The sequence below is a fragment of the Coregonus clupeaformis genome, unplaced genomic scaffold, assembly GCF_020615455.1.
Source record: "Coregonus clupeaformis isolate EN_2021a unplaced genomic scaffold, ASM2061545v1 scaf0001, whole genome shotgun sequence".
Lineage (NCBI taxonomy): Eukaryota > Metazoa > Chordata > Actinopteri > Salmoniformes > Salmonidae > Coregonus > Coregonus clupeaformis.
Window position 1 is genome coordinate 3,223,026 of NW_025533456.1, and position 23,707 is coordinate 3,246,732.

A 23,707-nucleotide genomic window follows, 5' to 3' on the forward strand; every position below is an offset into this window, starting at 1 on the left:
TAGACACAGCAGTAATCAGATCTTACCGAGCACGCCCAGACGATAGTTCATAGTGACCACGATGACGTTGCCGTAGGCGGCGAGGACGCTGGCGTCAAACATGTTTCCGGTTCCTTCCATGTAGGAGCCGCCGTGTATGAACAGCATCACCGGCTTCTTCCTGCGGTCACGGATGTCTTCAGACACACCACACACACATACACAAAGGAGAAGAAGAGTGAGAGAGGTAGAAATAGAAAGTCAATGAATGTTCCTCCATCAAGAACAAAGAACAACTTTAAAGCCATACCTGTAGAATCAATACCATAACATCAGAGTGTGACCTCAGTCAACGGGATATATTGGATTCTGTGGGGTAGTGTAGTAGGTTTGTTGTGTGTGTCTAATGGGGAAATGGGTGTATAGGGGCTCTCAGATACTGTTTATATAGTGGTGGTAGTGTGTGGGGTGTGAAATATAAGTTTCAGCACCACACAAATACTGGACAGTTCCCTGATCCACTGCGTGTGTGTCTGGTAGCCTGTGCCTCACCACTCACAGAATGGAATTTGCAACACAATACAAAAAATATTCTCTTGATTTAAAACATTTCCGACCCGCAATATAATTGTTCAGAACCGCAAGCCGACCCGCGGGTTGAAATAATGTTTTCATTCCCCCCGCCAGCTGATTTTTTTTTTCCAGGTCAACCGCGGAGATCTGCGGATATCCAACCCGATGCAGGACTCTAGTCTCAGTGTGTGTGTCTGTGTGTGTGTGTGTTTGGTTTTACTATCCTTGTGGGGACCAGAAGTCTTCACAACGATAGTAAAACAAGGACAATCGGACAAGTGGGGACATGTCGCCGGTCCCCACAAGAAAAAAGGCTATTTTAGGCTTAGGGGTTAGGTTTAGGATTAGAATTAGGGTTAGGCTTAGGAGTAAGGGTTAGGTTTAGTTTTAGGGTTAGGGGTTAAGGTTAGGATTCAGTTTGGATTAAGGTTAGGTTTAAGGTTAGGATTAAGGTTTTGAAAACTAGTGTCTAGCACTGGGCTTGAACACGCAACCTTAGGAGCCGCAAAGTGCGACTTAAACGTCCATCCACCACATCCATCCACAACGCCCTAGCAAGCCGCCAGCCTACTAGAAGGTAATAGGTGCTCATGTTGCCTCTAGTGGACATTCCACATTTCATCCGGTCCAAACATAATCTGGTACCTGCAGAATCGGCACCTCTTGGCGTATTTCATAAGAGAATGGGCTGAAACAAATGGGTGTGTGCGTATCTGCCCGGCGCCTGGGCTGGGGGATAATTAATATGCGGGAGCAGCAGAGAAGAACAGTAACATAAATAACCACTATAGCATCTCCTTACCAGAGAGAGAGAGAGAGAGAGATAGCAGCCATCCTGTTATTGGCTGCCAAGTATGGCTCTATAACAAACGTGTTCCACACATACACACTAGAACCCATACAGATTCAACAACAGATGTACATAGGGCGGCGCACAATTGGCCCAGCGTCGTCCGGGTTTGGCCGGTGTAGGCCGTCATTGTAAATAAGAATTTGTTCTTAACTGACTTGCCTAGTTAAATAAAGGTTAAATAAAAATAACAAACAACCACAAAACACCAGCACACACAGACACAAACTGACACACACACAGACAAATACACAGACAGCTGCAATGGTGTCACCATGGCAACTGCTTCAACTTGATTCTCTCTCTGCAGCCATTCCATCACACGGACTAGCTCTCATTGACTGTTGCCATGGAGACATATTGCAGTCACGAATCTCTAACCCCTCTCTACCTCTCCACCGAAAACCACCTCTAACCCCTTGACACCCCCTCTGCAATGTCTCCACCTGAAACTCATTTTATTACCCACCAATGACCACCTGCACGTCCTAATTCACACACACACACACACACACACACACGCACACACGCACACAGACAAAGTAAACTACTGTACCAGAGCGTTAGAACGAGAGAGTGGAAAACAGAGAAAGAAAAGACAGAAAGTGAGATAGCGAGTGAGACGCTGTTGATGTGTGTTACCCTAAGGGCTCAATGTGTCTGACTGATCCTCTCCTGCAGAACCAAAACAAAGGGATGATTAGCCTCAAACTTCTGTTTAATGTTTAGCCACGATGACGCATCCCGCTAACGCTCACGCCGCAAGGCGCCCACTCCAAAATCAAATCAAATGTTACTCATCACATGCTTCGTAAACAACAGGTGTAGACTAACAGTGAAATGATTACTTATGGGCCCTTCCCAACAACGCAGAGAGAGAGAAAATAGAGAAATAATAGAAAAGTAAAACATGTAATAATAAAAGTAATAATAGATACATAACGAGTACCGATAACTTGGCTATATACGCGGGGTACCAGTACAGAGTCGAGGTGCAGGGTTACGAGGTAATTGAGGTAGATACGTACATATAGGTAGGAATAAAGTGACAGATAATAAACAGTAGCAGCAGCGTATGTGATGAGTCAAAAAAGTTAGTGCAAAATGGGTCAATGCAGATTGTCCAGATAGCTGTTTAACTAACTACTCCACTCCCCCAACGGGTGTGTGTGTGTGTGTTTGAGAGAGAGTGTGGGTGTGATAGTGTGTGTGTTTGAGAGAGAGAGATAAAGAGAGAGAGAGAGTGTGTGTGTGTTTGAGATAGAGAGATAAAGTGAGAGAGTGTGTGTGTGTGTGTGTTAGAGAGAGAGAGAGTGTGCATCACGGCCCCCCTCGCCACCATCACGGCATCATTAACCACTAAACAATGAGTTGCGATGGTTTCCCCTCTGGATGGAGAAGAAAGATGACATTTCATGATTTCATCCTACTCTCTGTTCCTCCCAATCTCCTCCACCCTCTGCTCCTGCCCAATTTCAACCAGCAAACACACCATGAAATGAATCGTGACTGCACTGTTACCAGACCAGGACCACTCTGAGTTCACGTTCATGATAATGACTGTTGTGATGACGGTGATGGTTGTGTTTTGGACTAAACCAAGCTTCAACCACAGCTTCAAGCACAGAAACAGAATGACGTATCATCAATTTATGTCTAATAAATCACTGTGTGTGTTTATATACCCAAAATATATTTGTTATGTATTTCCCTGAGCCTCCTTGGGCCAATTAATTGCTCAGTCTGATCATGTGGGCGTTAGGAAACAAATTTGAATATGAAATTAGATATTTACATACACAGCCTGATTTAGAGCCCACCTCCTTAACCCTTAAAAAAAACAAAGGCACATGGTATTCAACCTGTCAGTTGGATCTGGAGTTGGGACCCTAAAAGCGACAAACTTCCACAAGTGTGTAGGCTACTTTGTTTTGTCATCAAAACAAAAGGCATACATAATGCATCTTAATTTCCTATATCATTGTTGTACTGTTTTCAATAGGTTACCAGAAGATGCAGGACCAGAACAGCTTGTTTGCATGGTGGACCATCCTGGCATATACCCTGTCTGTTGTGTATTCTTTGCAGAACGCCATGATTATCTACAGGGCAGACTATAGGCCTGTAGATAGGGGCCAAACACAGTAAGGCCAAACACTGTATATACTTTGCATTCCTTGCTGTGTTTGGCCTCTTAGACACAATGGCCCATGGTATAATCTTCAGCATCATCACAAAATCTATTTCCTCAATTTGCTAAAAATATTTTGTAATGATACTGGAGATAACTTATTTACAAAATTATAATAATAAAGAAACCAGACTGTTATGAAAGGTTGTTGTCATTCTTCATAAATTCTCTTTTCAGTTATTTTCATAACATAATAAACAGATGCATTGCAATTCCGTTTTCTTTGTTGTAAACTGCCAAAGTGCTCCATTGTGGCACATGTACAGTGCATTCGGAAAGTATTCAGACCCCTTGACTTTTTCCACATTTTCTTACGTTACAGCCTTATTCTAAAATGGATTAAAAAAAATAATAATATCATCAATCTACATACACTACCCCATAATGACAAAGCGAAAACAGGTTTTTAGAAAATTTAGAAAATTTGGTCAGGGAGGTGACCAAGAACCCAATGGTCATCTGACGGAGCTCCAGAGTTCTTCTGTGGAGATGGAAGAACATTCCAGAAGGACAACCATCTCTGCAGCACTCCACCAATCAGGCCTTTTATGGTAGAGTGGCCAGACGGAAGCCACTCTTCAGTAAAAGGAACATGACAGCTCACTTTGCCAAAAGGCACCTAAAGGACTTTCATGAGAAACAAGATTCTCTGGTCTGATGAAACCAAGATTGAACTCTTTGGCCTGAATGCCAAGCGTCACGTCTGTAGGAAACCTGGCACCATCACTACAGTGAAGCACGGTGGTGGCAGCATCATGCTGTGGGGATGTTTTTCAGCGGCAGGGACTGGAAGACTAGTCAGGATCGAGCAAAAATGAATAGAGCAAAGTACAGAGATCCTTGATGAAAGCCTGCTCCAGAGCGCTCAGGACCTGACTGGAACGAAGGTTCACCTTCCAACAGGACAACAACCGTAAGCACACAGCCAAGATAACGCAGGAGTGGCATCGGGACAAGTCTCCGAATGTCCTTGGGTGTCCCCGCCAGAGCCCGGACTTGAACCCGAACAAACATCTCTAGAGAGACCTCAAAATAGCTGTGCAGCGACGCTCCCCATCCAACCTGACAGAGGTTGAGAGGATCTGCAGAGAAGAATGGGATAAACAGCCCAAATACAGGTGTGCCAAGCTTGTAGCAACATACACAAGAAGTCTCAAGGCTGTAATCGCTGCTAAAGGTGCTTCAACAAAGTACTGAGTAAAGGGTCTGAATACTTATGTAAATGTAATATTTCAGTTTATTTTTAATACATTTGCAAACATTTCTAAAAACCTGTTTTTGCTTCATCATTATGGGGTATTGTGTGTAGATTGAGAGAAAATTGTTTTTTTAATCCATTTTAGAATAAGGCTGTAACGTAACAAAATGTGGAAAAAGTCAAGGGGTCTGAATAATTTCCAAAAGCACTGTATGTGTAAATAAAACCTATCTATCTCAGATCGTAAACAAAGTTATAATGAAAATCTAAATCAAGTTATTGTTTTACAACTCAAGCTCTGGAAGGTATAACTCGTTCACAGTAAAAGGTATTTATATTCTGATCCTTACAAAATAAGGACCACCTGTTTTAGTGACTGATGGTAATTCTATGGTATTTTCCGTGATCAGACAACTTTCTTATCCGGGTAGTAAATTAAACACATATCTGCACCAAAACAAATTACAGAAAGCATTGAGTCTTACATATGATATGGAAAGACATACACAAGTAATATAATATTAATAAAACAATAACTTTATTGAAAGAATAAGCTTAGGGGAATACATTGTATCATTCAAACCTGAAAACAAAGTGCAAGTTACAATGAGGGAAAAAAGTATTTGATCCCCTGCTGATTTTGTACGTTTGCCCACTGACAAAGACATAATCAGTCTATAATTTTAATGGTAGGTTTATTTGAACAGTGAGAGACAGAATAACAACAACAAAATCCAGAAAAATGCATGTCAAAAATGTTATAAATTGATTTGCATTTTAATGAGGGAAATAAGTATTTGACCCCTCTACAAAACATGACTTAGTACTTGGTGGCAAAACCCTTGTTGGCAATCACAGAGGTCAGACGTTTCTTTTAGTTGGCCACCAGGTTTGCACACATCTCAGGAGGGATTTTGTCCCACTCCTCTTTGCAGATCTTCTCCAAGTCATTAAGGTTTCGAGACTGACGTTTGGCAACTCGAATCTTCAGCTCCTCCGTCCCATTGATGCGGTGAAGTTGTCCTGTCCCCTTAGCAGAAAAACACCCCCAAAGCATAATGTTTCCACCTCCATGTTTGACGGTGGGGATGGTGTTCTTAGGGTCATAGGCAGCATTCCTCCTCCTCCAAACACGGCGAGTTGAGTTGATGGCAAAGAGTTCCATTTTGGTCACATCTGACCACAACACTTTCACCCAGTTCTCCTCTGAATCATTCAGATGTTCATTGGCAAACTTCAGACGGGCATGTATATGTGCTTTCTTGAGCAGGGGGACCTTGCGGGCGCTGCAGGATTTCAGTCCTTCACGGCGTAGTGTAATACCAATTGTTTTCTTGGTGACTATGGTCCCAGCTGCCTTGAGATCATTGAATAATCGAATAATCGCGCCAACTGTTGTCACCTTCTCACCAAGCTGCTGGGCGATGGTCTTGTAGCCCATTCCAGCCTTGTGTAGGTCTACAATCTTGTCCCTGACATCCTTGGAGAGCTCTTTGGTCTTGGCCATGGTGGAGAGTTTGGAATCTGATTGATTGATTGCTTCTGTGGACAGGTGTCTTTTATGCAGGTAACAAGCTGAGATTAGGAGCACTCCCTTTAAGAGTGTGCTCCTAATCTCAGCTCGTTACCTGTATAAAAGACACCTGGGAGCCAGAAATCTTTCTGATTGAGAGGGGGTCAAACACTTATTTCCCTCATTAAAATGCAAATCAATTAATAAAATTTTTGACATGCGTTTTTCAGGATTTTTTTGTTGTTATTCTGTCTCTCACTTTTCAAATAAACCTACCATTAAAATTATAGACTGATCATGTCTTTGTCAGTGGGCAAACGTACAAAATCAGCAGGGGATCAAATACTTTTTTCCCTCACTGTACATCACTATCATAACATCATACATCATACACAATTCTCCTTTCTTTATATTCCGGTAACAAAGCCAAACATTTCTAGAGTAGTCCTCAAGGACATTAAAGTTTCACTCTTTTGGTTCACACAATCAGCCAAATGTTAGCTTGGTCTTTGATTTGTTTGTGCTATATAGCCTACTCCTATGTACAGCCAAGCCAATTGCTATAGTAACATGGCATGAAACTTTCATACATTAGTATTTTGCAAGGCAGCATTAACAGATCTGTGACCAGGCTTTAGCATTTCTACGACCTGCACCACCAGCAGCATCAGCAGCATCAGCAGCATCAAAATAGGAGGGTTAGGGGGGGAACCAGTTCAGCTGCTTCTCTGCCAGTCCATGTTCACCTGTCTGTCCTGTCTGTGTGTGTGTCTCATACACTTTGTCCTAGTAATCAAAAGCATCTTCCTCCAAGAAGTCCATGACCTCATGGTCCTCCTCATCCTGCAGGCCTTCCTCAGTGATGACCTCATGGTCCTCCTCATCCTGCAGGCCTTCCTCAGTGATGACCTCATGGTCCTCCTCATCCTGCAGGCCTTCCTCAGTGATGACCTCATGGTCCTCCTCATCCTGCAGGCCTTCCTCAGTGATGACCTCATGGTCCTCCTCATCCTGCAGGCCTTCCTCAGTGATGACCTCATGAATGGAAGTGAATTGTGTAGCTACAAGTTATCAAGCTGACAAAGTCACATTTTATAAGGTTTTCACTCTCACATTTGAGAAAACGTAACATAATTTCATATCTGATAGTCCATAACTGAAATAATATGATCATGTCTGCCTGTAGCAAGGTCAAACCAGCTAGACCTGCAGCCTGAACATTCATAAGTCATATGATATACCATAAGGGTTATACATTCATTCTTGCATTCAACAGCCAGAATAATTTTAAAAAAAAATAGGAATCGAATCATATCACAGATAAACATACACCTAATGAGATATCTAGTTAGCTAATAATAATAATAATAATAGCTACCCTCTCTTCTGGCTGGCAGGCTAGTAGCTACAAATTCAATCACAAGCCAGTTCATTTTAGCTCTAATACCTAATGACAAATACTAAATGGTCAATTTGAGCATTTTATTTTATACAATCATCAAAGAAAACACAAACATAAAAAAGACAAGACAGGACCTTGGTCCGTTTTGGGTGAGTGACTGACTGCAACTTAAACAACAGTCAATAGGCTAGCTACCATTAGTTCGCTAATACTTTGGTAGCTAGCTAGCAATCTAGCTAACACGAGGAGACACTATAGTGGGCTAAAAATAAGACATTGCTAAAGTATGCAAGTAATTAGTAGGAAACAACCTTGCCATTAAGTCATAACATTTTCTTTAGAGGGATGGCAATTGCCATAGCTAGAAAAGTTTGTCAAAAATAGCTAGCTATCAATGCTAATGTTACCGTAGCTAGCTAAAATCCGGTCCTGTCCCTCAATCTTAGCTAGCTAGCTAAAGTTATACTCAATCTCAAATCAAATCAAATCAAATTCTGTTTGTCACATTTCTTAAAGTGGCCAGTGATTTCAATAGGCAGCAGCAGCCTCTAATGTGCTAGTGATGGCTATTTAACAGTCTGATGGCCTTGAGATAGAAGCAGTTTTTCAGTCTCTCGGTCCCAACTTTGATGCAACTGTACTGACTTCACCTTCTGGATGATAGTAAGGTGAACAGGCAGTGGCTCGGGTGGTTGATGTCCTTGATGATCTTTTTGGCCTTCCTGTGACATCGGGTGCTGTAGGTGTCCTGGAGGACGGGTAGTTTGCCCCCGGTAATGCGTTCAGCAGACTGCACAACCCTCTGGAGAGCCCTGCGGTTGCAGACGGTGCAGTTGCCATACCAGGTGGTGATACAGCCCGACAGGATGCTCTCAATTCTGCATCTGTAAAAGTTTGTGAGGGTTTTAGGTGCCAAGCCACATTTCTTCAGCCTCCTGAGGTTGAAGAGGCTCTGTTACGCCTTCTTCACCACACTGTCTGCGTGGGTGGACCATTTCAGTTTGTCAGTGATGTGTATGCCAAAGAACTTGAAGCTTTCCACCTTCTCCACTGCGGTCCCATCGATGTGGATAGGGGGGTGCACCCTCTGCTGTTTCCTGAAGTCCACGATCATCTCCTTTGTTTTGTTGACGTTGAGTGAGAGGTTATTTTCCTGGCACCACACTCCCAGAGCCCTCACCACCTCCCTGTAGGCTGTCTCGTCGTTGTTGGTAATCAAGCCTACTACTGTTGTGTCGTCTGCAAACTTGATGTTTGAGTTGGAGGCGTGCTTGGCCATGCAGACATGGGTGAACAGGGAGTACAGGAGGGGGCTGAGCACGAACCTTTGTGGGGCCCCAGTGTTGAGGATCAGCGAAGTGGAGGTGTTGTTTCCTACCTTCACCACCTTGGGGCGGCCCGTGAGGAAGTCCAGGACCCAGTTGCACAGGGCGGAGTTCAGACCCAGGGCCTCGAGCTTAATGATGAGCTTGGAGGGTACTAAGCTGAGCTATAGTCAAGGAACAGCATTCTTACATAGGTATTCCTCTTGTCAAGATGGGATAGGGCAGTGGGCAGTGTGATGGCGATTGCATCCTCTGTGGATCTATTGGGGCGGTAAGCAAATTGAAGTGGGTCTAGGGTGACAGGTAAGGTAGAGGTGATATGATCCTTGACTAGTCTCTCAAAGCACTTCATGATGACAGAGGTGAGTGCTACGGGGCGACGTAATGTTGATGACAAAGGTTTCCTACTAATGATTTGCCTCCTTTAAAAATGTCATTGTTTTCCCAAGTCACTATAATGCACTGAATCTTTATCAGCACATGGCGGCTCAGAGAATGCCATTGAGTAGCTAGTAGAACGTTAATTCAGGCATCAGTCTCAAGAGAACGTTCAAAACAATATTGTGAGGAAGCATAAACCCATGAATAGCATGTCCTTTACTTATAATATAACAATAACTGTCTAGACACTTACTTCATGAATGGTTTCTGCTGCCGCCGATTTCAAGATCCATGTGATGCTTGATGGAGCTGCTGGGAAATCCACATTTGTACCTTGCCTGATTTGCAATGTAGTTTGATGCAAAGTGTGCTGTGCAGGAGGTCGAGTAAACTTCTCTGCCAGTTCGTTATGAAAATAAATTGAAGCCAAATTGGACGAAGTGATTGTTAGAATGTAATAGAGTGCAAAGGCAGCCATACTGCACAATCTCTCTTGCTTTTGGGCAGGACCAGCCACAAAACTTGGAGGGAATGTGTAAATAAATGATTAATGTTAATTGGTCTATTATAATCAGATCGCTAGGTGACGTTATGCGACGGGCCAGAATTACAGTGCCTTGCAAAAGTATTCATCCCCCTTGGCATTTTGTTGCATTATAACCTGTACTTTCAACAGATTTATATTTGAATTTCATGAAATGGACATACACAAAATAGTCCAAATTGGTGAAGTGAAATGAAAAGAAGTACAGTTCAGGGTTGGGTTATAAAAAAATATCCGAAACTTTGAACATCCCACAGAGCACCATTAAATCCATTATTAAAAAAATGGAAAGAATATGGCACCATAACAAACCTGCCAAGAGAGGGCCGCCCACCAAAACTCACAGACCAGGCAATGAGGGCATTAATCAGAGAGGCAACAAAGAGACAGATAACCCAGAAGGAGCTGCAAAGATCCACAGCGGAGATTGGAGTATCTGTCCATAGGACCACTTTAAGCCATACACTCCACAGAGCTGGGCTTTACGGAAGAGTGGACAGAAAAAAAGCCATTGCTTAAAGAAAAAAATAAGCAAACACGTTTGGTGTTCACCAAAAGGCATGTGGGAGACTCCCCAAACATATGGAAGAAGTTACTCTGGTCAGATGAGACTAAAATTGAGCTTTTTGGCCATCAAGAAAAACGCTATGTCTGGCGCAAACCCAACACCTCTCATCACCCCGAGATTACCATCCCCACAGTGAGGCATGGTGGTGGCAGCATCATGCTGTGGGGATGTTTTTCATCGGCAGGGACTGGGAAACTGGTCAGAATTTGAAGGAATGATGGATGGCGCTAAATACAGGGAAATTCTTGAGGGAAACCTGTTTCAGTCTTCCAGAGATTTGAGACTGGGACGGAGGTTCACCTTCCAGCAGGACAATGACCCTAAGCATACTGGTAAAGCAACACTTGAGTGGTTTAAGGGGACACATTTAAATGTCTTGGAATGGCCTAGTCAAAGCCCAGACCTCAATCCAATTGAGAATCTGTGGTATGGCTTAAAGATTGCTTTACACCAGCGGAACCCATCCAACTTGAAGGAGCTGGAGCAGTTTTGCCTTGAAGAATGGCCATAAATCCCAGTGGCTAGATGTGCCAAGCTTATAGAGACATACCCCAAGAGACTTGCAGCTGTAATTGCTGCAAAAGGTGGCTCTACAAAGTATTGACTTTGGGGGGGTGAATAGTTATGCACGCTCAAGTTTTCTGTTTTTTTGTCTTATTTCTTGTTTGTTTCACAATAAAATATATTTTGCATCTTCAAAGTGGTAGGCATGTTGTGTAAATCAAATGATACAAATCCCAAAAAAATCTATTTTAATTCCAGGTTGTAAGGCAACAAAATAGGAAAAATGCCAAGGGAGGTGAATATCTTTGCAAGGCCCTGTACATTCCACTCAAACAGGCTGAAATTCCAGGCGTTTTTTTCAAACAGCTCTTACACAAAAATGGCATTATCATAATTTTCACTATTTCAGAGTGCTATTTCGACCTCATAGTGTGGAAATATCATAAACAAAACAGGAAAAACATGTTTTTAACTGCACTGCCCCTTTAACCATGCTTCAACTCGAGCTTCCCTAGCTTAGCTTTCCTTAACTACCTAGGGTACAATTGGAATGCAGTATCTAATTAAATCCAAACCATGCAGAGAATATGTATTTATTCATAATGGGAGTTGGAGAGCACTGGAGATCCCTTCACTCCCATTCATCTCTTCATACATTACATTCAATTACATTACATATTTTACATTACATGGAGTGTGTGCAGAGACGAGTGTCAGGTTCTCCCCAATTAAAATGATATTGAATCAAATTGAAATGAACTGACAACACAAAGGGGAATTATACGATAGGAATTATATTTTCCCATTATAATTTCCTATATACATGTATAACTCAAGTTGTTCTCAATGGGCAAAATACAAATAAAAAAATATCACAGAGAAAGTAAATTGATTGGTGTTAAGAGTCATGTGGCAGTTTGCCTATCTAATGCAAAGCTAGTCCAAATAGTACACAGAAATAAAATAATTGCCTATTTGGATGGAATGCAGGACTATAGGGAGGTAGCCAGGATAACTGGAGTGGCCAATTCAAGGTTTCCCAAGGGGGCAAAAGACAAATGAAAAGATAACAGCGTAGACAAACTTAAAAACACACATTGATTTAAATGAAGTCGACAAGTGTTATGTGTATTCAATTCAATAGGCAATTATTTAGTGACTATTGTTAGGCTTTTTTTTTTACAACCTGTGTGTGTGTGTTCGTGTGTAATCTATCTTTCAGGAGCCCATAGACAGCATAGTGATGAATGAGCAGTGATGAGATGCGTGGAGACAAGCCTCCTTCTCTCTGATTAAACACTATGCATCAGAGCAAAGGTTACACTGATCATTACCAGGATAGGAATGGGAAAATGAGGTGTGTGTGTGAGTGTGGAGGGGCAGAGTGTGTGTGTGTGTGTGGGTACATTTCTCTGTGTGTGTACATGCATTTGTGTGTATGTGCGCGTGTGTGCTTGCCTGAATGCCTGCATGTGCACGACAGCGAGAAAGAGAGAGTGTCAGTTTATATATATATATTCACCCGTCTGGCTCCCTGGCTGACTTCATTGTGAGACTGTGTATATACACTCAGTGGACAGTTTATTAGGTACAGCCATCTAGTACCGAGTCGGACCCCCCTTTGCCTCCAGAACAGCCTGAATGATTCAGGGCATGGATTCTACAAGGTGTAGCATTCAAAGGTTGCTCAATTGGTATCAAGGGACCTAACGTGTACCAGGAAAACATTCCGCACACCATTACACCACCGCCACCAGCCTGTACCGTTGGCACCAGGCAGGATGGGGCCATGGACTCATGCTGCTTACGCCAAATTCTGACTCTGCCATCAGCATGACGCAACAGGAACTGGGATTCGTCGGACCAGACTATGTTTTCCCACTGTTGGTAATCGCATGCCCACTGGAGCCCCTTAATCTTGTTTTTAGCTGATATACAGTGGGGGAAAAAAGTATTTAGTCAGCCACCAATTGTGCAAGTTCTCCCACTTAAAAAGATGAGAGAGGCCTGTCATTTTCATCATAGGTACACGTCAACTATGACAGACACATTGAGACATTTTTTCCCAGAAAATCACATTGTAGGATTTTTTATGAATTTATTTGCAAATTATGGTGGAAAATAAGTATTTGGTCAATAACAAAAGTTTCTCAATACTTTGTTATATACCCTTTGTTGTCAATGACACAGGTCAAACGTTTTCTGTAAGTCTTCACAAGGTTTTCACACACTGTTGCTGGTATTTTGGCCCATTCCTCCATGCAGATATCCTCTAGAGCAGTGATGTTTTGGGGCTGTCGCTGGGCAACACAGACTTTCAACTCCCTCCAAATATTTTCTATGGGGTTGAGATCTGGAGACTGGCTAGGCCACTCCAAGACCTTGAAATGCTTCTTACAAAGCCACTCCTTCGTTGCCCAGGCGGTGTGTTTGGGATCATTGTCATGCTGAAAGACCCAGCCACGTTTCATCTTCAATGTCCTTGCTGATGGAAGGAGGTTTTCACTCAAAATCTCACGATACATGGCCCCATTCATTCTTTCCTTTACACGGATCAGTCGTCCTGGTCCCTTTGCAGAAAAAACAGCCCCAAAGCATGATGTTTCCACCCCCATGCTTCACAGTAGGTATGGTGTTCTTTGGATGCAACTCAGCATTCTTTGTCCTCCAAACACGACGAGTTGAGTTTTTACCAAAAAGTTATATTTTGGTTTCATCTGACCATATGACATTCTCCCAATCCTCTTCTGGATCATCCAAATGCACTCTAGCAAACATCAGACGGGCCTGGACATGTACTGGCTTAAGCAGGGGGACACGTCTGGCACTGCAGGATTTTTTGTCCCTGGCGGCGTAGTGTGTTACTGATGGTAGGCTTTGTTACTTTGGTCCCAGCTCTCTGCAGGTCATTCACTAGGTCCCCCCCGTGTGGTTCTGGAATTTTTGCTCACCGTTCTTGTGATCATTTTGACCCCACGGGGTGAGATCTTGCGTGGAGCCCCAGATCGAGGGAGATTATCAGTGGTCTTGTATGTCTTCCATTTCCTAATAATTGCTCCCACAGTTGATTTCTTCAAACCAAGCTGCTTACCTATTGCAGATACAGTCTTCCCAGCCTGGTGCAGGTCTACAATTTTGTTTCTGGTGTCCTTTGACAGCTCTTTGGTCTTGGCCATAGTGGAGTTTGGAGTGTGACTGTTTGAGGTTGTGAACAGGTGTCTTTATACTGATAACAAAGTTAAAACAGGTGCCATTAATACAGGTAACGAGTGGAGGACAGAGGAGCCTCTTAAAGAAGAAGTTACAGGTCTGTGAGAGCCAGAAATCTTGCTTGTTTGTAGGTGACCAAATACTTATTTTCCACCATAATTTGCAAATAAATTCATAAAAAATCCTACAATGTGATTTTCTGGGAAAAAATGTCTCAATGTGTCTGTCATAGTTGACGTGTACCTATGATGAAAATGACAGGCCTCTCTCATCTTTTTAAGTGGGAGAACTTGCACAATTGGTGGCTGACTAAATACTTTTTTTCCCCACTGTAAGTGGAACTCGTGCGGTCGTCTGCTGCAATAACCCGGCCGTGACAAGAATTGACGAGTTGTGCGTTCCGAGATGCCGCTCTACACACCACTGTTGTACTGCGCAGTTATTTGTCTGTTTGTGGCCTGCCTGTTAGCTTGCACGATTATTGCCATTCTCCTTTGACCTCTCTCATTACTGAGCTGTTTTTGCCCACAGGACTGCCGCTGACTGGATGTTTTTTGTTTGTCGCACCATTCTTGGTAAAGCCTAGACACAGTCATGCGTGAAAAGTCCAGGAGGCCGGCCGTGTCTGAGATACTGGATCCGGCACGCCTGGTACCGATGATCATACCATGCTCAAAGTCGCTTAGGTCACTAGTTTCTCCCATTCTAACGTTCAATCGAACAGTAACTGAATGCCTCGATGCCTGTCTGCCTGCTTTATATAGCAAGCCACAGCCACGTGACTCACTGTCTGTAGGAGCAAACAATTTTCTCACTGGCCAGTGAGTGTATATTCACCCATCTGGCTGCCTGACTGTCTCATTGTGAGAGTGTGTATATATTTGCCCGCCTGGCTGCCTTCATATGTTAACCCCCACTAGCTCCCAATTATCCTGCTGTATCTGTCTGAATACTATACACAGCATGTCAGTTAAGTCTGGCTCTTGCAGTTTTGTCTGTACATAGAAGCTAGAAGAGACCGTAGACCCAATTTACAGTCTGTGTGCTTCTCCTCATTTACCCTCTCCACAACCTGCACAGCTTTGCAGAAGACAACAACAACAAAAACAACAACAACAACAGCAGCCACTTACGGGGCTGAAGCTGCAGACACTAGAGCTGTGTGAATAGAGCTATCTGTTAGCAACAGGAGAGGCTCTGTTGTTTTTGTAGAGAACAGGGTGAAAACCCTCTCCAGTGTAGCAAGCTATCCACCCTCTTCTTCTCCTCTTCCATCTATAGCGTTTGAGCCAAGAGGCTTTTTCAATGAGCTCTTAGCTATATATCAGAGGTCTGCCATTACATCCAGACAAAATGTGAAGGGTCTGCCGTTGAAGGGGGATAGTTACGGCGAAAGGGGTGAAGGGACACCTATGACTGCACCTCCAACGACTCATCTGTCAAACTACTCAAGATTGCTGATGACACCACCCTGGCCGGTCTTATCTCCGACGGCGACGAGTCCAAGTACCGAGGAGAGGTTGACCACCTGGTGGCCTGGTGCAGTCCCCAGGACCCCAGGAAGAGTATTCCTGTTTGGACCCCAGAAAGAGTATTCCTGTTTGGAACCCAGGAAGCGTATTCCTATTTGGACTCCAGGAAGAGTATTCCTGTTTGGACCCCAGGAAGTGTATTCCTGTTTGGACCCCAGGAAGAGTAAGTAGCAGCTGCTTTGGCAGTAACTAATGGGGATCTTTAAAAAAAAATAAAAAAATACGGGGTAGATCAGCTTTAATATTGCAGATAGATTGTGGCTTCTGTCAGTATAATAGTCTGCATCATTTCCAATACCCCATATATTTTTTTGTAAATATATATACTGTATATTATTTTAAATATTACAATATTTTCCTTCTTTATTATTTTCCCCTAACCCTACCACCCCTCCCCTAATTGGAGTAAACTAATGGACAACAATACTTAGGCTTCCACTTCCAGCTTATATATACTATATACATTTCACGGACAGTATATTTTATATTAGTTCTCTTTTGTTTGTTTTTAGTCCCAGCCTTCAGCTACCCTCACCCCCTCCCATCTATCTCTGAAGAACATCCAGTTTTGATTTCTAGCTGCCATATATTTTTCTACTGTGCTGTGATGTTTCACAAAAGTTCTGAATATTTCTATTCTCATAGTTACTACAGATTGTAAATTAAAGATAAACACCTTTGCTAAGAGTATTATTATATTATTGATAGATTGACTATGACTTTTCAAATCACCCAGCAGTGCTATTTGTGACTCCAAAAAAGCTACATACAGTGGCTTGCGAAAGTATTCACCACCCTTGGCATTTTTCCTATTTTGTTGCCTTATAACCTGGAATTAAAATAGATTTTTTGGGGGGTTTGTATCATTTGATTTACACAACATGCCTACCACTGGTACTCCCACAGGTCTGTGAGAGACGGAATCTAAAACAAAAATCCAGAAAATAACATTGTATGATTTTTAAGTAATTAATTTGCATTTTATTGCATGACATAAGTATTTGATACATCAGAAAAGCAGAACTTAATATTTGGTACAGAAACCTTTGTTTGCAATTACAGAGATCATACATTTCCTGTAGGTCTTGACCAGGCTTGCACACACTGCAGCAGGGATTTTGGCCCACTCCTCCATACAGACCTTCTCCAGATCCTTCAGTTTTCGGGGTTGTCGCTGGGCAATACAGACTTTCAGCTCCCTCCAAAGATTTTCTATTGGGTTCAGGTTTGGAGACTGGCTAGGCCACTCCAGGACCTTGAGATGCTTCTTACGGAGCCACTCCTTAGTTTCCCTGGCTGTGTGTTTCGGGTCGTTGTCATGCTGGAAGACCCAGCCACGACCCATCGTCAATGCTCTTACTGAGGGAAGGAGGATGTTGGCCAAATTCTCGCGATACATGGCCCCATCCATCCTCCCCTCAATACGGTGCAGTCGTCCTGTCCCCTTTGCAGAAAAGCATCCCCAAAGAATGATGTTTCCACCTCCATGCTTCACGGTTGGGATGGTGTTCTTGGGGTTGTACTCATCCTTCTTCTTCCTCCAAACACGGCGAGTGGAGTTTAGACCAAAAAGCTACATTTTTGTCTCATCAGACCACATGACCTTCTCCCATTCCTCTTCTGGATCATCCAGATGGTCATTGGCAAACTTCAGACGGGCCTGGACATGCGCTGGCTTGAGCAGGGGGACCTTGCGTGCGCTGCAGGATTTTAATCCATGACGGCGTAGTGTGTTACTAATGGTTTTCTTTGAGACTTTGGTCCCAGCTCTCTTCAGGTCATTGACCAGGTCCTGCCGTGTAGTTCTGGGCTGATCCCTCACCTTCCTCATGATCATTGATGCCCCACGAGGTGAGATCTTGCATGGAGCCCCAGACCGAGGGTGATTGACCGTCATCTTGAACTTCTTCCATTTTCTAATAATTGCGCCAACAGTTGTTGCCTTCTCACCAAGCTGCTTGCCTATTGTCCTGTAGCCCATCCCAGCCTTGTGCAGTCTACAATTTCATCCCTGATGTCCTTACACAGCTCTCTGGACTTGGCCATTGTGGAGAGGTTGGAGTCTGTTTAATTGAGTGTGTGGACAGGTGTATTTTATACAGGTAACAAGTTCAAACAGGTGCAGTTAATACTGGTAATGAGTAGAGAACAGGAGGGCTTCTTAAAGAAAAACTAACAGGTCTGTGAGAGCCGGAATTCTTACAGGTTGGTAGGTGATCAAATACTTATGTCATGCAATAAAATGCAAATGAATTACTTAAAAATCATCCAATGTGATTTTCTGGATTTTTGTTTTAGATTCCGTCTCTCACAGACCTGTTAGTTTTTCTTTAAGAAGCCCTCCTGTTCTCTATGATAAAAATTACAGACCTCTACATGCTTTGTAAGTAGGAAAAACGCATGTCAAAAATGTTATAAATTGATTTGCATTTTAATGAGGAAAATGTGTATTTGACCCCTCTGCAAAACATGACTTAGTACTTGGTGGCAAAACCCTTGTTGGCAATCACAGAGGTCAGACGTTTCTTTTAGTTGGCCACCAGGTTTGCACACATCTCAGGAGGGATTTTGTCCCACTCCTCTTTGCAGATCTTCTCCAAGTCATTAAGGTTTCGAGGCTGACGTTTGGCAACTCGAACCTTCAGCTCCCTCCACAGATTTTCTATGGGATTAAGGTCTGGAGACTGGCTAGGCCACTCCAGGACCTTAATGTGCTTATTCTTGAACCACTCCTTTGTTGCCTTGGCCGTGTGTTTTGGGTCATTGTCATGCTGGAATACCCATCCACGACCCATTTTCAATGCCCTGGCTGAGGGAAGGTTCTCACCAAAGATTTGACGGTACATGGCCCCGTCCATCGTCCCTTTGATGCGGTGAAGTTGTCCTGTCCCCTTAGCAGAAAAACACCCCCAAAGCATAATGTTTCCACCTCCATGTTTGACGGTGGGGATGGTGTTATTGGGGTCATAGGCAGCATTCCTCCTCCTCCAAACACGGCGAGTTGAGTTGATGGCAAAGAGCTCGATTTTGGTCTCATCTGACCACAACACTTTCACCCAGTTCTCCTCTGAATCATTCAGATGTTCATTGGCAAACTTCAGACGGGCCTGTATATGTGCTTTCTTGAGCAGGGGGACCTTGCGGGCGCTGTAGGATTTCAGTCCTTCACGGCGTAGTGTGTTACCAATTGTTTTCTTGGTGACTATGGTCCCAGCTGCCTTGAGATCATTGACAAGATCCTCCAGTGTAGTTCTGGGCTGATTCCTCACCGTTCTCATGATCATTGCAACTCCACGAGTTGAGATCTTGCATGGAGCCCCAGGCCGAGGGAGATTGACAGTTCTTTTGTGTTTCTTCCATTTGCGAATAATCGCACCAACTGTTGTCACCTTCTCAGTTTGGAATCTGATTGATTGATTGCTTCTGTGGACAGGTGTCTTTTATACAGGTAACAAGCTGAGATTTGGAGCACTCCCTTTAAGAGTGTGCTCCTAATCTCAGCTCGTTACCTGTATAAAAGACACCTGGGAGCCTGAAACAAGTAATTTTTTTCCTTTCACTTCACCAATTTCGACTATTTTGTGTATGTCCATTACATGAAATAAAAATAAAAATCCATTTAAATTACAGGTTGTAATGCAACAAAATTGGAAAAACGCCAAGGGGGATGAATACTTTTGCAAGGCACTGTGTGGGCAGTACCAAAACAAGTGATCTAATGATTCTGTCTCTTCACAGCAAAATCTGCAGAGCTGGGACGGTTGTATCCCCCATATATATAACATTATATTGGTTACAAGAATTTTGACTAATTTAAATTGAAAAACTCTTAAGTTTTGAATCCGGCATCGTTTTGTATATCAGTTCATAAACCATGTGCCATGGGGATCTTAATATATACAAATAACTATCTTAATAAATACTAAAAGTCAAACTCTCTGACAATTCTGGTTCGGTTCTACACGTCCATCATTGAGTCCATTCTCACCTCTTCAATCACAGTCTGGTTTGGATCTGCGTCTGCCTGCTGCAAGGGCAAACTGCATTGCCTCGTCCAGTCTGCGGAGAAGGTCATCGGCTGTCACCTGCCTACCATCAAGGACCTGCACGCCTCCAGGACAAGGAAGCGTGCAGGTCAGATCATCGCGACCCTGCCGACCCCGGACACCCCATATTTCAAAGACTCCGCTCTAGCAGACGGTTTAGATCAATCATGACCAAAACCGCCCGCCACATGAACAGTTTCTTACCCCATGCTGTGACCCTCATCAACCGGCCATCGGGCTCATAGGGATTAAGTGACTTTGCATCGGGCTGATTACTCCACCTTGTCATCAATGACCTCAAATACTAATGTGCACTATACTGCATTTGCATGTAAAACCTCCGCACAACACTGTATATATTCATCACGGCAGCATCCCTCCCTTATATAGATATATCCCCTCTGTAAATGGTATATTCCCACTGTAATCAGCTCCAGAGACAGCTCCTATACTCCAGAGTTGTATGTTTTATGTTTACTGTACTGATACTGTACATTCTGTATGATGTCTATGTGGACTGTATGATGTCTATGTGGACAAACATAACACTATGTGTCTGTGTTCTGTTTGGATATTGTCTATTGCTGGCAGCACCTTCTCACTAAGGCACATTTTGGGTATGTGTAAATGTACTTGGGTTGGATTTGTAATTAGGGTCAGATAAGGACTGGGGAAGGGCAGAACTGTGAATGAACCCTGTGACACACACACACAGACACACAGACACACACACACACACACACATATACACACACTCAATGGCAAGGTTGTGGGGGTAGTTAGCTGTAATTTACTTCAGCACCATTTCAGAGGATACGTGATAGAATGACAGGCTGGAACGAGTGCATCAGAAGAAAAGAGGGGGAAGAGGAAGAGGGGTGATGGCTGGGTTAACCAAAAAACAATGGGGCTTTTAGTTGGGATGGGGGAAAAGAATGAGGGAAAAAAAGGGGTGGGGGTGGAAAAGGAGGACAACAGTGTGTGTGTGTGTGTGTGTGTGTGTGTGTGTGTGTGTGTGTGGCCTTTGTTGTCTGGTGTTCTGGAGTAGTATACCGTGAGACACTCTGTGTGTCTTAACTTCCACTCCATTTCTGTAATTGATCCATTTTTAAATAGAGGAGGAGAAAAAAACAAGGTCTGCCTTATCTAAATGCTATTTATAAAGCCGAGAGAGGGGAGGAAGACGAGGAAAAAGAACAAGGGAGCGTCGAACGACAGGAGTGCTACAAAGAGCTGAGGCGATGGGGTAGAGAAAGCGGGAGAGGAGCGGAGTGACAGCAATAACAATATGAAAAGAGTAGGAGAAACAGGGGAATGCTCAGAGCGCTAAAAGGTGGAGGAGAGGGAGGGGGTGTCGTAGGAATAGAGAGAGAGAGAGAGAGAGAGAGAGAGGAGAAGGAACAGAAATTGTAACAAAGACAAATTGATAAAACACAATGGCATCCGGTGACACTTTGGAGAAAGAGCAAATAAAGTATTGCTACAAGAGACCAGCCAACGAACAGGGAGATGAAGAGACCAAGAGAGAGGGGAACAAGCACAGAGTGGAGGGGAAGGAGGGAGCGACGGAGGGGTGGAGGGTTGAGTGGTGAAAACAAAGTGAAGGCAGACAGAAAGATAGAGGGAAAGAGAGAGAGAGAGGGGAGAGAGAGAATAGTGCACTTGTTTTTTGGGGCTGTTATGAAGCAGTAGAGATAGGGTGGTCTTTGTTGGAGGAGGAGAGGGTTTCGTGTTCTCTCTCTTTTTCCACTCTCTCTCTCTCTCTCTCCACTCTCTCTCTCTCTTTCCACTCTCTCTCTCTGTCTCTCCACTCTCTCTCTCTCTCTTTCCACTCTCTCTCTCTCTCTCTCTCTCGCCACTCTCTCTCTTTCCACTCTCTCTCTCTCTCTCTCTCTCTCTCTCTCTCTCTCTTTCCACTCTCTCTCTCTCTCTCTCTCTCTCTACTCTCTCTCTTTCTTTCCACTCTCTCTCTCTCTCTCTCTCTCTCTCTCTCTCTCTCTCTCTCTCTCTCTCTCTCTCTCACCTGGAGAGACTGTTATTCTCTAGGTAGTTTGGTCAGGGTGTGAAACTCTAGGTTTTGTATTTCTATGTTTGGCCGGGTGTGGTTCCCAATCAGAGGCAGCTGTCGCTCGTTGTCTCTGATTGGGGATCATACTTAGGCAGCCAGTTTTCCTGCCTGGGTTGTGGGATCTTGTTTGTGTTCCGTGTTAGGCTTGTATGTGTATAGCCTGAGGACTTCACGTTACGTTGTTTCTTGTTTTGTTTATGTTTATTGAGTTAAATAAACATGTACGCTTTTCACGCTTCACCTTGGTCTGACCCGTCTCTCAACGATCGTGACACTCTCTCTCTTTCCACTCTCTCTCTCTCTCTTTCTACTCTCTCTCTTCTCTCTCTCTCTCTCTCTCTCTCTCTCTCTCTCTCTCTCTCTCTCTCTCTCTCTCTCTCTCTCTCTCTCTCTCTCTCTCTCTCTTTCCCAGTACTCCTTCTTTGTATGTTGAAGTAGCCTAATCTAGGCTGAAACTCAGAGTAGCCAGTCACTGTAAGATCACCATCTAGGCTGCTGGTCATTAAACCAGAAAACAAGTCAGAATTATCACTAGGCTAAATTGTTTTGTCCTGTTGTTGTTGTGTGTTTTTTTCTCCTGAGTCTAAACCCAGAGTTGTCCTTGTCATCTGTTCAAACTAAAAACAAACAGAGGCAGGAAGACTCCAACTCCCACGATCCCTTTAGCCCCACTGTTACAACCAGATGACGACAAAAACACACACAAAAGTGTGTCCTCATTCTCCAAAGAATTTCTGTTTACTTTAAATACGGAATACTTTTCACTCTGCTTTCACACACCCTCTCCACACACACCCACGACCTGCCCCCTAACAACCTCCCTAGCAACCTATCGGTGGCCTGGTAGCAGAGGCCACTGGGAGTTTGGGGAGACAGTTTCTGATCCCCTAGTCTCTCTGGCACCATCAGGGGATGGGTGGAGTGAGCTGCATGAAGTGTTAAAACTCACTGGCAGGGGAATCCGTAACACTACCACTGACAGGAGACTGGCACCACAGTGTGTGTGTACGCGCTAGCATGCCTGTGGGTGTGTGTATGTGTGCAATCTCCAGTCGTTCACCCACACAAATTTGCCTCAAACTTCAAGCCCTACATTCCACTAAGGGGTTAAACTGTAGGTGAACAGAGTGGAATGGTTATCCGTCATGTTAGGTTGGGACGGAGACAGCAAACAGAGGGAATTGAACAGATGTCTGTTAAAAATGATCACTGAAAATCAACTATTTCTGGGCATGGCTCCGCTATACCAAATCCCACTCTAAATCTCTGCCCCCATCTTTCTGTCACCACCTAGCTACCATGTCAGTCTTCTATCAACCAGGGAGAGCCACTGGTCCTGCCGAGCTGCAGGGTTCTGTTCCAGCCCAGCTCTACCACACCACCTAATACAGTCTCTTCAAGTCATCCATATTACATCTACATTTTAGTCATTTAGCAGACGCTCTTATCCAGAGCGACTTAGTTAGTGAGTGCATACATCATATTTTTTGTATTTTTCATACTGGCCCCCCGTGGGAATCGAACCCACAACCTTGGCGTTGCAAACGCCATGCTCTACCAACTGAGCTACATCCCTGCCGGCCATTCCCTCCCCTACCCTGGATGACGCTGGGCCAATTGTGCGCCGCCCCATGGGTCTCCCGGTCGCGGCCGGCTACGACAGAGCCTGGATTCGAACCAGGATCTCTAGTGGCACAGGTGGAGGGAGAATGGAGGGAGGGGGGAGAGCAAAATAGAGAGATGGGGAGAGAGTGACAGAGAGTGATCAGACAGAGAGGGAGCAGACAGAAAGGGAGCAGACAGAGAGGGAGCAGACAGAGAGG

General features: G+C 43.9%; 1 protein-coding gene across 2 annotated transcripts in view; it reads right to left on the reverse strand.

The window, feature by feature from the left end:
- Positions 1-23,707, reverse strand: part of LOC121554549 (neuroligin-2-like) — a 247,169-nt gene that overhangs the window by 85,270 nt on the left and 138,192 nt on the right. For both annotated transcript variants that reach the window (XM_045212247.1, XM_045212246.1), the window contains exon 4: positions 27-176. In XM_045212247.1, the coding sequence (XP_045068182.1) occupies positions 27-176 (150 nt within the window). The remainder of the gene's footprint in view (positions 1-26; positions 177-23,707) is intronic.